Source organism: Bombyx mandarina, chromosome 08 (genome assembly GCF_030267445.1).
Source record: "Bombyx mandarina strain Sakado chromosome 08, ASM3026744v2".
Classification (NCBI taxonomy): domain Eukaryota; kingdom Metazoa; phylum Arthropoda; class Insecta; order Lepidoptera; family Bombycidae; genus Bombyx; species Bombyx mandarina.
Genome location: NC_143215.1, coordinates 3090079 through 3106649, shown reverse-complemented (window position 1 = coordinate 3106649; position 16571 = coordinate 3090079). Strand labels below are relative to the sequence as shown.

Sequence of the window (16571 nt, the reverse complement as noted above, 5' to 3'; positions counted from 1 at the left end):
TCAATAATCAAATAATTTTAGGTTATATTGACGAAATTAAATTGGACTACGGAAACATGTGAGGACTTGTATATTACACTGTCACTATCTACTCTAGTCATTAAATATCTTAAATTTCTTAACTCAGCATAGAGCCTCTAGAGATTTCTAAAACAATAAAAAAACTACAGTACAAAAAAAGGTAGACTTAATTACGTTTCGAGTAATTGGTATTTTTACTTTTAACATAATCTTATTAACATAATTATTCATTTGAATCAGTTTATAAAAGGTATATTCAGCTTAATTTTTGTTAAGGTTTTATAGCTCACTTTGATTCTCTTATTTCAGTATTATTAAGTCTTATTATTTATTCGTAGTATTAAGTAAAACAAATCCATCATTTTCAAATAATCTTGATTGCCATATTCAAAAATGTACATAAAACAAGGAAGAATGAAGAATCTATGGTTGTCAGTCAACATGGCGGCCCAGGATGAAGTTGACGTATGTGAAAGTTGGGAAGATATGGATGAAATTATTGGTGTAAGTTTTAACGTTCAGGCCCCAGTCTTCGACCCCATTCAAGGACAAGGCATTTGTCGACGAGCTATATACATAAAATATCTACATTTCAGCTGGAACAGAATATCAGGTTAAACAGTGAGAGTCCCACAGAAAACCCGCCAGCTATTTCTCTAAGGGATTGCAAGGTTACTGTTGAAGAGAACGCGTGTATCGGATCGCAGTGCATGATGCCGGAGCCTGCTATTCGCATACTAAAAAGGCCATCATCTTCTGGCAGTGGGCAGTTAAACGGAGAGAATCGTGCCCGACCGGTCAAAACTCTAGAGCAGAGGCAAAAGGAGTATGAACAGGCTCGTCTCAGGATCCTAGGCGAGGCTCGTAGTCCTGAAGATATTATTGATGATAAGTAAGTACACTGTAATATTTAAGAAATTATTGAAACAAGTTCACCAATGCATAAGTGAAGCTGCTTAGATTTACATTATGCGAATGTATTTTGAATCATTGAATATCCGTTTTTATTCTATTTAAACCTTCTAGGGATGGTATTGTTTTCGAAACAAAGTTAGTTACTTATGTTCACAACTGATGTACTTATAATACACACATAAACTTAGTAAATTATTGGTGATTATTTCAGTCAGCCATACTGGGCAGAATTAAAATATGAAATAGGGAACTTAAATGTAACATATAACAGTATTTCATGTGACTTCTTATTTCATTAAAATATTGATTTTTAAGTTAATACAATATATATATCACCTTAACATAATGACTTTCAAAATATACTTGTAGTATTAGCTAATAATAGCTACAATATAGTACAGAAGATATTTCACAGATGCCTAAGTCATGCTAATAACATTTTGAAGATATGTTTACAAAAATACAAGGTCTACTGAGGAATTTCACCCCTACAAGATCTTCATTTAGGTCTACAAAATACAAAAATATTGATGAAATTATTTATTTATGTTTTGTGTATTTTCATATAGAATTGAAAATTGTGATAAAATAGAAAATTTAATACATATAAAATGAAAGGTTTAAAGCAACTAAAAAACTAATGGTCATTTAGTAAACATATCTTAATTTGAATTTAAAATTAATACAATTGTTTTTTTAGAGAATACTAATCTTAATAAGGAAGGAAAATTGGATTTATTAATTTTTAGTATTGTTTATGGGAACACGAAGGTAAAGAAAGATATATGCAACACATATTGCAAACATAATATTGTACATTGTTACATAGAGTATAAAATATATATTTTTTTGTTGTTTCGTGGTTAAAATCCCCTCTAGAATCAGATAGGTATTGTTTTAAGCTGTTAGCAAATTATAGAAAATCACAAACGAATTCATTGATTTTCTACTGATGTTTCTAACAGGAAGCTCTCTGAGAGAACAATAATGATTTGAAGTAATTGTCTTAATTCAAATACAAACAATTGTTTATATAATGCATAAGATAAATTTTGGCAATTATAATATTATTGTATCTAATGGTAAATAGATTACCAAAACTGCATCATTAGACATCTATGTAAACTTTTCTTGGTCAAACAAAATTAAACAACTAAATAAATTGGTGTACAAACAAACTGACTGTAGGTACACAGAAGGCATATTGACATTGAATACTAGATTTTATGGAAATATAAATTCAAATATATAAATTTTTTATTTCAGACTCACCAGGCTACAAGACAAATTACAAGCAAATAATCTTAATGACAGTCAAACAAATAATAAGAAAAATGGTGAAAACACTAAAAGTAAAGAACGTAAAGTGTTATCTCGGCTTCCACCTGGAGCTACCCCAGCTGGAGTATTTCCATCTCCACCTCCACGAGGAGTGCTTGTTATCCGTACCCCTCGAGGCCCTGATGGCACCAAAGGTTTTCTAAAAAGGTAGCAATACTTAAGTACTGTTATTATTAGTTTCCAACTTTGACCTACAATATTTCGAGTAAGTACTTGTTTGCGATTTGTTTGATTTCATGTTTAGAATATGAGTATACAAGTACAATACTAAAGTTAGTGGCGTTCCAGACTGCAGTCACCTACAGTGATGGTCCGTGCTTAGCTGCAGAGTTAGCTATTAATGCAGACTGTTATATAGTAAAAATTTACAGCACTGCCCTATCATGTATAATTCTTATATAGAGACTTGGCAGTATCCTCAGCTTCGCTGACAGCTTTGAGCAAATATCTGTTTAGGACCATCAAATGGGGATATATATGTATATTCATCTGCCTACAAAGGCAATAAAAATAAATCTGTTTCATTTTTGAACCTATAAAGCATTTCATTAAAAAAATTGTGCTGGAACCATATTTAACAAGGCTACACAACACGCCACTCTGACTTATTTGAACCCTAACTTCTAAAGTGCACTTTGAACGTGTTTGAGTTTAATCTGATATTTGAATATGATGCAGATGATGATATATAAATGTTACAGTCAATTGACTTTAATGTATTCTATTTTATTTACATGAGAATATTGACAGAAACGTATAAATGTAAACAATTATTTTAATAGTTTAAGGTAGGCATTTTAAGACTTCTGTTTGCAACCTGATTATCAGGAATATTGCATTGCCAACATAATCTTGAGCATTTTTATATTTAAATGACATTTAAATATATTGAAAGTATAGACAAAAAAGTTAAACGGGGATATAACACTGCAATTTAAAAAAGAAATATGTGCACTTATATTTGAAACTAATTGGAATTTCAAATTAAAATCGCAGACTGTATTCGTAATAGATTGAAGAGTGCTCAGTTGTGGGAACAAAACTATTTATTGTAGTGAAACATTTTAGGATACTTAAGTGTATTGAGATTGGAACTGTACAAAAATATTAAGGTATAAAAGATATTATATAAAATTTAATGCAACAACTTGTTCATGTCACTTTCTCAGAGTGTTTGAATTTAATTTACATGTACATTAGAGCTTAGATCAAGATTTGAGTTCAGAGTATCAAAAGCTAAAGCTTAATAATAATAAAACATATTTCAGTTATTTAGTTAATGGTCTCATTAATTGAGATAATGAATAATATGAGATAATTGAGATAATGATAAGAAAGAATATAGAATAATCTCGATTATTCAATAATTTTCTCAACAAAGCTCATGTAGTTTGGTAATTTATTTATTAATACATTATTAAATTAGTGCCAAACTAATAATAATCGTAAGGTCTTCCATATGAAACCAGCAATGCCTTTTTAATATTGTGATCATTTTCAAATCATAAAATCAATGCTATTTAAACAAAATGCCGATGGTTGTCAAAAGTGCCTTAGATGAGTAGTTAAGTGGAAACATGAGAAAGTGACGTTTATATTTCATGTAAAATCCTAAAAGATAATTACCGTAGTACACAAAAACAATGAAATATTTTTATTAAGATTATAATATACCATGCTTAACGCTTTTTAATTCACTATCTGACTCATCATAGATTAGACAAAAAGGATACCAAAACGTGTGATGATTGATATCCAAAATTATTGAGATTTGTCTATGGTTTTTTGCCATAGACGTTCTAGAGGTAATCCTAGATGAAACTGAATAAACCCTCATCCAAAAAATGTAGACCATTAAAAATTCATGTTATAGTTGCATAGATGCTTGCGATTTTCTAAATGTATATTATAGTTAAGTTTTTATTAACCTGTTGTGTGTCTTAATTGTGTATATAAAACTAAATATTTTTATAACGTTAATTTTATAATGATCTTGTAATATTTGTATTAAAGATGAGTCCAGCCCGGACCTTAACCCATAAAGTGGGTTCGGTGTAAATTTAATACCTCATCCGCTTCTTCTAATAGCGGCTAGAGTAGTACTCTCACTCATGGTGACCTGCCTATTGTACATGCATGGTTGGTCTAGAAAGCTTCTGACGTGCGAACCGTCCTTAATTAAATGGATCTTTCAATTATGGAACAAACTGTGCTTGAGACTGACCATTCTGATACACAGTATAATCATTATGGGATCCAATGACATTTTTTATGGATGCAACTCGCCCGCTGTGTTATATTTAAATTCAAATATAAAGTTGTAAATACACTGTAAGAGCATTATAACCCAATAAATTGTTATTAAACATTATATTCAAGGATTGTTTTATGTCAATAGATTCACTCGCTAAGCTACGAAACGTGAAATATCTGATACAAATATTACACGAGTTATACTTTTAAGGAATGACTGAGACGGAATGCTATGAAATGTCTAGTAAAAGTTTATATTGAATTTTGACTTAAGTGCATTTCATTTTATGTTTTAATTCGCATTTCAATGGAAATTGCCGAATGAAGGTCGTGAATAAAATGTATTCTCTAATTAAAGTACTTTTTTTAAACATTTTATAATTGGCGACTACATATATTTTATAGTTTTCGTATTTATTGAATATTGTAAAACCCTAAAGATGTTTTTAATTGCGTTAACACACGGGAACTCCATCGCATTGAAGTACCTACTAGTTAAATTTTTCTCATAATTCCCAGGATAAGCCATTTATCTTTAATTCGGATTATTTAGGTGTCGTTTGAGTGTGGATCTTGGGCCTTACACGACTGCCTGTAGTCTTTTGATTAACAGAATGTGTTGTGGCTTACTTTCTTGTATTGGATGGATCACGGCTGGTCTAGAGACTGCTGGTTAAGGACACATGGGCGAATTCGAGGGTTCAACTATGAAGGGATGGGGTAGGAAGGGATTTGCTAAGCTAGTGCCCGAGAACCCACAGGTGAAGCCTATCAGTTCAAGGGCAGCTGGGAGTGTATATACTATTGGGTCAGAATCGCCACCCGCTTAGAAAATTCGGCGCAAAACTCAACGGTATGATTCCATGGGCTAAGTTTTACGTCGAATCCTAGCGTGTTCGACAATTAAGTCTGGTTTATGACAAGAGTAAATGTGTTCAATGGGATACATGCCCAAGATGAGGGCTTTCAGCTAATTTGTTCATAGTCTAAAATTGATTGCAGACGACTTGAAACCAGATAGAAAAGCTTTTCGATAGTTGAGAATGGTCTCATTTGAACCAACCTCCACACGATAAATATATGTTTAGACCTACTCTTATTTTGATTTTCGATTAAGATTTAATTTTAGAATTCGCGAAAACATCTTGAATATCGTAGCTAAGTTCTCCATAACTCGATGATGTGATCTCTTTTGCGTTTGGTAGGAAGAACAGCAGGATCTGCTGCTGCTGCTATCGGCAAAATATGTTTATAATACGAGATATGATCTCTCGCGACTTTCCGTGTCACATCAGTCATAATTACGCCTTATTTCGTTTTTATTAGGTTAAATAAATATTAATAATGAGTGTGTTTTAAATTGAAAAAATAATAATCATCAATAAGTAGCTGTTGCCGCTACTTCATCCATAAAGCAGTGAGTTTTAATAACTTAAGCTAGATTTTAAAATTTGACTCGCCACGAATTCTACAAATACTTTAATTCTCTTGTTAATTGATTATAGATTAAAATTACTTTCATTGCGTATAATTATAAAACTAACCATTTATTATATTCAACTTAATAGGCGCTTTTATAAAGTTTATTTTACAACGCATCACCGTAAAAGACGTCATTATTTTTGAGACAGCAATGGAATACGATACATTTTGTCTCGGCTTCTTGACAGTCTGGGTGTGATTGCAAAATCTTAGACCGTGAATTTGCGTAGCATGATTATGTTGTTAATGGCTAAATTAAATGCGCCTTCCAATAATAGGCTTGCACGTTTTACTATCATGCTGAAAGTCATCGAGGTAAAAATACATTGTCGTTAGGATGCTCTAAAATCTTCTATACTTAAATAAGTCAGCAAATTTTCTTCAATTTTTTTGAAATAGCTATTGTCGAGCTTTAGGTTAAAACAAAAAATGTAGAAGCTGTTTGTTGAAGAATAAATGCTAGCAACAACTTAAAAGGAATCTAATTTTGCCAGAGATTATGGTTGGATTTCGGCCACAGAGAAAACACTAGGTGTCGTTAAAGCATCTTAAATGATACCAAGATACTTGACCGATTGTCTTGTAGTTTCAGTGCAGTATAGTTCCCGAACTACAAGTCATTGAGGTTCGAGTTAATGATAAAATATACGACCGTGACTGAATTTAGTCTAGGGAAATGTTGACTCGTCTCGTATTGAGGTCGTATTATCTGGAGACAAATTTAGGATTTTCTGCATTTAGTTCGGATTCATAAAAATTAATTATAGATATTGATTTAAGTTGTATTACGAAACTGCGAGCACAAGTATAAAGCTTTAGAAGAAAATTCTGACGATTCAAAGTTTTGGCTCAATGTAAATATTCATTTCCGATAAGCTAGGCAAACGAATGGAGGTTTAGAAGTATCGTGTGGTTCGCCAATAAAATTAGTCTTAATTGTAAAATGTCTCATTGAGAACTTAAATCAAAACGGCCTTAATTTAGTGTCATACTACTATATGTGTGCATGCATATTATCGACTCTATTAGTCTAAGTAATACGTATTTTTTAGTATTTAAAATTACATATATATATTTTAATGGAAATTATTAAACATTTGTTAAAAATGATTTGTTTTATTTTTGTCTTCAGTGTTCGGTAACAACGAATAATCTGGTTTCGATTTTTCACTTTATCTATCATCGTAAAAGTCGATATTTCTGCTGAAGTAGAATAATGTCGAGAACAAAAATGTTGTAATATTAAATTATTAACATCCTAACAAGATTATAATCGCAGATCGTCGGTCTGATATCTATGTTGCAAACAACAACCGGTTGTAGATATCAATATCAGTAATAATTTGAATATTAAACTTCCCTGTTATTTGTCATAGATTTGTTAGAGTCGTCAATTACGACGAAGAGTTCGACGAGCGAACTAACCCATAGACTGGGCCACTGAGTTTACTGCTCTTGCTAGGGCTGATGCTAACAAATTCCCTAGAGCTGAACCCGTGAGCTCACCTACCCGTCCGCGGGTGGGTGGCGTTGTAGATGTCTATGGACTCCAGTATCCACTTAACACCAGGTGGGCTGTGAGCTCGTCCACCCATTATAAAGCAATAAAAAAAAATTGCCTCTTAGGCTACCTTCGAATAGGTAGGTAAAAAAAAAGGACACGGTCAATTTTAAACGCACAGATGCATTATGAATTCAAAATTTGAATATAGCTAATAGAGCAAGAGCCCGCGACAGCCAGACCTTCGTTATTTTATAAAAGCTGAAAGTTTCTCTGTGTATGTCTCCAACACAGGTAAGAACGACCCGCGATTATAGAGTTTCGATTGTGGTTACTTGGGCAGGTAACAGGCAGTAAAGGTATATAAAATAGTACCTTAAATTCGTTAAAGTATAAAGGTTTTTTTTTTTATATTTACTCCAGAATATCTTTAGAAATCATGATATCCGTTGCCGGACACTTTTTCCAGTTGTTACCCCCTGCCAGACACCCCTAAACTTTAATAAATTTTAATTATACTTTCGTTATACTATAAAAGCTAAATTTTATATATGTTACTTAGGGACTTATAAAAATATGTTACCCCAATAGCCGGACAGTTTTAATGGTTCTTACATCTTGCCAGACACATTGAGAGCCCGCTGTAGGTGCGAGCGCGAGGTAGCAACTGTTCAAGCGGGTGTGAGCGAGATAGAGTGCTTAGTCTATTGTGATCTTTTAAGATATCCAATAAAAAAAATATTTTATTACGTTCAGAGCAATATTATAGAAAATAAAAAATGTTATTTTAATATTATAAAGTACAAACAAAATATTACATGTCAAAGAAAAATATTTAATCGTTCTTATAATTTTCCTCATTGTCGTCGATATTGAACTGATGAATAAGGCGATATCAATATCGCCTTATTCAGTCGAGTCGGCCTGAGGGGCCTACGAGGGGGGGCATAGCTACTACCGTATCCGATTTGAGAGTACGAGCTAAGCGGTAGTAAGACCTTTGAGAGGGCGCGAGTCCTTCTAAGAAATCAGACCATCTGGCATCTCGGACTTCGGCGATGCGAGACTTTACGTCGCGTTGTAGGGCACGCATTCGAATACGATTTTCCACTGTAGGATACCTGTCGTAAGTGCATATCGAGGCGTTCTTAGCTCTAAGGAGTTCCCTAATATCGTCGGGCAATTTGAAGCGGTGAAGGAAGTCCTCCGCCACAACTTGCTTCGATGACCTATCTAATGTCGAGGTGATGTGTGACGTTACGATGTCTATGGCTTCAGCGGTATCCTGAGTCCGGGCTAAACGGGAGCGATGGTGGATCAGATTCAGCCAGGCTGATGCCCAGCGTGTGCCAATCCACCACAGTCCTCGTGACGGGAACGGAATCGGGAGCGCGACCGAGCTTCATAATGACGGGGCGGTGGTCTGAATCTAACTCTAAAACTACTTCGATCGAGTGTAAGCGCAGAGTTACGTTTTTTAATAACGCTATGTCGAGTATATCCGGGCGATGCGCGATATTTAGCGGGTAGTGAGTCGGGGTTAGCGGAGCGATGATATCGAAGGCGAGATCATCGACTAACGCGTCGAGCCGCCTGCCATTAGGGGTTGTGGTGTGTGAGTTCCACCTGATGTGTTTACAATTTAGGTCGCCCGCCAGAATGACAGAGCTTCCCATGCCGAGTAGCGCCTCGATATCACTGCTTAGAACGGATAAATCCTATAAACGACAGCTGATGTGCAGTAAAAGATCACAATAGACTAAGCACTCTATCTCGCTCACACCCGCTTGAACAGTTGCTACCTCGCGCTCGCACCTACAGCGGGCTCTCAATGTGTCTGGCAAGATGTAAGAATCATTAAAACTGTCCGGCTATTGGGGTAACATATTTTTATAAGTCCCTAAGTAACATATATAAAATTTAGCTTTTATAGTATAACGAAAGTATAATTAAAATTTATTAAAGTTTAGGGGTGTCTGGCAGGGGGTAACAACTGGAAAAAGTGTCCGGCAACGGATATCATGATTTCTAAAGATATTCTGGAGTAAATATTATAAAAAAAAACCTTTATACTTTAACGAATTTAAGGTACTATTTTATATACCTTTACTGCCTGTTACCTGCCCAAGTAACCACAATCGAAACTCTATAATCGCGGGTCGTTCTTACCTGTGTTGGAGACATACACAGAGAAACTTTCAGCTTTTATAAAATAACGAAGGTCTGGCTGTCGCGGGCTCTTGGGCTATAAGGCTAGCCTGATTTTATTGCGCATGCAGAATAGCATTGAAATACTCGCTCGGGGTATTTAGTTTTGAAATGACTGATATGTACCTACTATAGGTACCTATAATTCTATTGAACTTTAACGGTTTGCTTCCTCGAAGTATTTTTTTTTTCTAAACACCTACCTGATCTCTTCCAAAGGGAGACCTCGACAGGAGCGGCAGCGTTCTCTGAATTTTTTTATTGTTTGAACGAACTCGCGGCCCCTCTGCTATCAAGTGGTTGCCTATAGGTATGAGAACACTATATTGGAAGGTGAAGTCTAAATCTCAATTGGGTAGTGGTAATATTTCTGTCCCGCCTTCCAAAGCAAAACACATGACCCCTTCGCGTCAGGAAAGGCAGGGTGAAGGTACCTTCCCATGTGAACTCACAATAAGCCCTACCAGCAGAAATTATATCAGCGTGCCGTCATTGAGCGCTAATAGGGTATATTATGATCCAGCATAGGCAAGTAACCCTATTCATTTATATTTTTGCAGTATCAACTATGTATTCCGATTTGAAGTCGTTATGAAATTTAATTATGAAAATTTGTTAAGAGAGTTTTAACTTTGAATGTGGAAGGGTTTAGAGGAAGAGGTAAACCTAAGAAGACATAGATGGATTGCGTGAAAGAGGATATGTGTAGGGAGGGGAGTGAGCGAAGAAATGGTATGTGATGAAGGAGTATAGAAGGAGAAAGCACGTTGCGCCGACCCCAGGTGACTAGGAGAAGAGCAAGAGAATGATGGTCAAGATGATGATGATGAAATTTAATTAGGGCTGACCCAATTTATCTAGATGTCATATCTTCGGTGCTTTTCGTTGATGGACTCCGATACTTAACATGACATGACATAAGCTCTTTCCACATACAGCAATAAAAATGTGTTTTCTATAATTATATTTAGGCACAGAATAATAAGCGATATAAAGGTGTAAGTGGCAAAATTTAGAAATCAAATCAGTGTCTTAAAGGCAAACTAGCTTTGGAAATAGCGTAGCCGCTCAAACCGAGTTTTAAATGCGTTTTTATGCAATCCGTAACATAGTAACTAATTATTACGTCCTTCCCAATTAATCAGAATATCATAATTCATATCGATAGCATCAGTTTATCAGCTGTTTCACTAAGAAGATCCGTTTGAGATGACGACATCTTGTCGGGTAAGACTACTCATAGATATGTTTAAGTACATACCTATTAGGTATATCGTTGTTTTCATCATCTTAGCGTCAACACATGACTGTCAGATATTATAAACGACTAACCGTACTCGCCTGCTCCGCTGGGTATTTAAAATTAACATTATTATTTATTGTCATTACTAGCTGACCCGGCAGACTTCATAGTGCCTCAATTGATAAATAAAGGACCTAAACTTTTGTATAAAATAAACTTAAAACAAACAAGGAAGAGAGAAGAAACGGAATCCGTCCGACGGGGGACACATCAGAGGAAAAACAAAATTGTTATTTTTATTTAATTCCGAGCATTTTCATATTTATCTACCTTATTAACCTTCTCTGGACTTTTACAAATAATTCAAGACCAAAATTAGCCAAATCGGTCCCGCCGTTCTCGAGTTTTGGCGAGACTAACGAACAGCAATTCATTTTTATATATAGATATATATATCTGTCTTCTATCTATTTACCACCTATCTATATACATAGATAGATAGATTGTATTGAAACTTGGTATCCATGTAGATAATACATGTACTTAATGAATAGGCTATTATTTATATGAGTGTTGGGCTACCTAATAATCTTCTTCTGTCTTCTAGACCTACCAAGTTTCAAGTCAATCGGGTGCATGGTTCAATAGTTATAACGGAACATCCGTAAAAACCACTGTAGATTTATATATACTTCATACATGACAGTGCCGGATCTAGGTTTACGATATCTACGGATCTAGGCTGCAATGCAATCGATTCTATATATAGTACATAACGGTGTTAGGGAATTTATAACATGCACATTGGTCTTACTTTTAATAATCTTGATTAGAACGCAACCGATTTTGGTCCCAAGCAGGCCGCGTCGAAAACCAGTGTCTGTAGTTTTCGACAATAGCTTATTACCTACTAGGCACGTCTATAAAATCCACCTAATATATGTAACTAAACTTGAGACCTTAGAACTTATATTTCAAGGTGGGTGGTGCATTTACGTTGTGGATGTCTATGGGCTCCAGTAACCACCTAACATCAGGTGGGCTGTGAGCTCGTCCACCCATCTAAGCAATAAAAAATAATATATATATATATGTCGTCACACGTCAGGGATGGCTGAGCGGTAGTTTCGTCATCACTCGTATTCGATTGAACTCAGTTTAGTAAATAAAACTTTTCAATAATAATTAGTGAAACTCAACACACACAACTTCACAATGACAGGATAAACCGACAGTTTCGTTGCACATACCGACAGACCGACTGACTGACTGTCTGACACGAATGCCACGACTCTGTCCACGTACCGCCATTTTATAACTGTGGCGTTACGGAGTCTACCCTTCATTTTGTGATATTTATCAAAACAACATTTCATCATTTAAAATAATAATCAAAACCACCGTCTTAATATTACTAAAAGTCGTCAACCACGACACGGCCATTTTGTCACTTTGACGTTTGTGTATCGTTGATATTCCGAACTATTGACCCGGATGCGACACGGCCATCCTGTGTTACACACGTCCTCGTGTGTTAATCTGAAACAAAAGCCAATACCGCACAGTATCATTCACGCTCGGCCATATCTGACCACTCTACTAAAATAAAACTCTTGTGTCATCACAAATTCTATAACGACATTGAAAGATTACACAAACGAAAATAAGTGATTTACTACTGCTGCAAGTTCTCCCTGTACAATTCATGTACACAGTAACTAAGTCATCCCTGTGACTACAAGTGTTCAATGATAGTCATCCCTGTGACTACAAGTGTTCAATGATAGTAATCCCTGTGACTACAAGTGTTCAATGATAGTAATCCCTGTGACTACAAGTGTTCAATGATAGTAATCCCTGTGACTACAAGTGTTCAATGATAGTCATCCCTGTGACTACAAGTGTTCAATGATAGTCATCCCTGTGACTACAAGTGTTCAATGATAGTCATCCCTGTGACTACAAGTGTTCAATGATAGTCATCCCTGTGACTACAAGTGTTCAATGATAGTCATCCCTGTGACTACAAGTGTTCAATGATAGTCATCCCTGTGACTACAAGTGTTCAATGATAGTCATCCCTGTGACTCACATATCAACAGTCATCCCTGTGACTAATCAACAGTCATCCCTGTGACTCACATATCAACAGTCATCCCTGTGACTCACATATCAACAGTCATCCCTGTGACTCTAATCAACAGTCAGCCCTGTGACTCTAATCAACAGTCATCCCTGTGAGTCACATATCAACAGTCATCCCTGTGACTCACATCAACAGTCATCCCTGTGACTCTAATCAACAGTCATCCCTGTGACTCTAATCAACAGTCATCCCTGTGACTCTAATCAACAGTCATCCCTGTGACTCTAATCAACAGTCATCCCTGTGACTCTAATCAACAGTCATCCCTGTGACTCTAATCAACAGTCATCCCTGTGACTCTAATCAACAGTCATCCCTGTGACTCTAATCAACAGTCATCCCTGTGACTCTAATCAACAGTCATCCCTTTGACTCTAATCAACAGTCATCCCTGTGACTCTAATCAACAGTCATCCCTGTGACTCTAATCAACAGTCATCCCTGTGACTCTAATCAACAGTCATCCCTGTGACTCTAATCAACAGTCCTTTTATGAGAACCATCGCATATAGATTTCTCGACAAGAGAACATTCGGCACCAAAATCCAAATAAAAATAATACGACTCACCAGATTGTTCTCATTTACCAAAAATACTCGATATTACACAGCTACCGGCATGTCGCTCCGCTCGGCCGGTGAATAGTTGACCCATCGAGCGCCGACAGACGGCGCTTGCGTCCCATATCTCGTATTGGCTGCAGCAATCACGTGTTGATTGCGACACGGTCTTCCTGACTGTACACGTCCTCGTGTGATGGTTAACCTACAATCAAAAACATCCACGAGAACACTTGTTCCGCTCGATCACTCCTGACTACACTTTAAGACTTATCGGAAAATTTAAAGTCATCAAAGCTTTAAACTGTTTTAATACCATTTTAACCAAATAAAACAATAGGGTATACAAAGTTCACTATTCAGCAGCCAGAGCACGTACCACAGTCGTTCATCAAACCTCAAATTTACTCTGTACAAATCAGGCATAGCTTACAGGAACTCAGATCAAAGAAAACTTCCGAGTAAAAATATCTAACGCCACGGCTCTCCAGCCGACCAGCAATCGCAATTGCCCTCATGATGCGCATCCACAGCGTGGATCGCCCGTGTGCATCACCCGCTGACTTCACACGATGGTCTTTACAGACCCCGACCTCCGCCAGAGCCAAACGCGCAACGCGCACCCACGGACTACTTGAGTTGCCTCAAGAGACAACCGATTTCTACCCGGCTACGACTACGTAATAGCTACTGGTACGGTCGAACACAATACGGCCGATAGACTATCTTTACTCGAGTTTTCACCACAATTTAAGCTTGCTCTTCATCATCATCATTTACATCAACCTCGACTGGTATGTGTCATGCTGGCATTTTTCTTAGCCTATCATGTGGGTATTTGTAAGTACGTTTTGAATTTAAAGCTTTCAATGTGTAACGGTCACCATCCAATACTTCAACTACTTTAAACGGCCCTTTAAACTTCGGATCTAATTTCGTTTGATTACGCTCTTCGTTTTAATGTGTGGACGAGCTCACAGCCCACCTGGTGTTAAATGGTTACTGGAACCCATAGACATCCACAATGTAAACGCACCACATACCTTGAGATAGAAGTTCTAAGGTCTCAGTATAGTTACAACCGCTGCCCCACCCTTCAAACCGAAATACACCACTGCCTCACGGCAGAAATAGGCAGGGTGATGGTACCCGTGCGGTCGATGGCACTATACGGAGCACCCGTCTGGTGCCACGTCCTTACCCACGAGAACGTCGCCGCGCGCGATCGCAGTCAGAGTTATTCAAGGATACCTCACAGTCTCCTACGAGGCGGCGCGCCCTAGCGCAAGTGCAGCCGGAGCGCGGGGGCTCCAATCTCGGCAGTCCGTGCTAGAGTCGTGGTCTCGTCGTTTGGCGGACCCGTCGGCCGGCCTCCGTATCGTCGAGGCGATCTTCCCGGTTCTCGCGGACTGGGTAGGCCGCGACCGCGGAAGACTCACCCCCGGTTACCTGTGCAGACTCACAAGACATTTTACCACCACGCAAACTTTTTACCACAGCAAATCTTACCAGCCACCACACAAACTACAATTTGCGGGTTCCACCTCTCCTACACGATGTTACTCCCACACTGCGGAAGCCAACCGCAAACACTTGCATCCGCCAGCGGGACTCGAACACCGCCGCATCGCCAGACACGAACGCACCGGACGTCTTATCTTACAGGTCACGACGACTTCAGATGTGTCAATTTTTCTTCCCCATGGAAACTTGCTTGCTTTCTTGTTTGCTTGCTTGCTGGAGCCCGAAGTCATCGAACGTGCAGTGTTATTGGTATTGAATCTAGTAGATTCTAAAGTTTCAGCGACAATTCACAGTCTCATATCCTAGTTTACTGCACTAGTGCCATGAAACTCTAGCAGAAGTCAGCCGCTTAAAATAATTCTTGTCGGAACTACCCACTCGTCATGACAGATCCATTATTGCGATCGAAGTTTCAATTGAGATTTGCACTTGCCTTAATTTCTTGCAATAGCTTGTTACGTGTTGTATTTCCGCTAGTAAATGCCATGTGATGAAGTCGACAGTCAAACTGGGCAACATGAGCCAGAACGTAAGATGTGACGATTTCTTCGTGGCTCAGATCTTCCATCGAGGTAACACAGACGTTATTACACGACTTACGTATGCTGCATTCACGCTCTTGTGGCGTACCACTACTAGTATTCTGATCTGCATCATGTTTTTTTGCTGTACTTCGGACATGTTCAAACACGTCACGCCAGTGAGAGTAGAGTCCTGATCTCACTTCTGATGTCGTCACACGTCAGGGATGGCTGAGCGGTAGTTTCGTCATCACTCGTATTCGATTGAACTCAGTTTAGTAAATAAAACTTTTCAATAATAATTAGTGAAACTCAACACACACAACTTCACAATGACAGGATAAACCGACAGTTTCGTTGCACATACCGACAGACCACTGAAGTAGGAAACCTATGGAAATGAAACGTCAACAAAAAATTCGTGCCACTGTGACGTCATCTGGCCACAAAACATGGCGGTTTTAGTGCTGCCCAGAAGATTATAATGTTAGTAGGTTTTATCGATAAACGTTCATGGCTCATTTTATTTTAAATATTGTTGAGTGAATGTATTTGTAGAATTTATACTTAATAGGAAGTAAGTATATTGTTATGTGCAAAGATGATGTGATTTAGATATTATGTGAAATCTAAGACGAGTTCGTGCTTCAAATTTGCCAAGTAAACGATATGACGATTTTTAAAATTTGCTACACTGATTTTATAAAGTTGTCGTTTGCCGCAAAACATAAAGATATGGCGTAGTACAGTGCCATCTGCCCATTTCTAGCATGCTGAATGTTATCGTATTTTGAGTACGTGTTTTTCTTAGACTATTACAATCTATTTTAATTGTTTTGCTGACTCTAAAGTCCGT

General features: G+C 37.2%; 1 protein-coding gene across 1 annotated transcript; it reads left to right on the top strand.

Moving 5' to 3' along the window:
• Positions 1-399: 399 nt before the first annotated feature.
• LOC149502427 (SUZ RNA-binding domain-containing) lies at positions 400-7119 on the top strand. The gene is made up of 3 exons (XM_089728994.1): positions 400-525; positions 618-913; positions 2203-7119. The coding sequence occupies exons 1-3, from the start codon at positions 415-417 to the stop codon at positions 2426-2428; spliced, it is 633 nt and encodes a 210-aa protein (XP_089585120.1). The 5' UTR covers positions 400-414; the 3' UTR covers positions 2429-7119.
• Positions 7120-16571: the final 9452 nt, after the last annotated feature.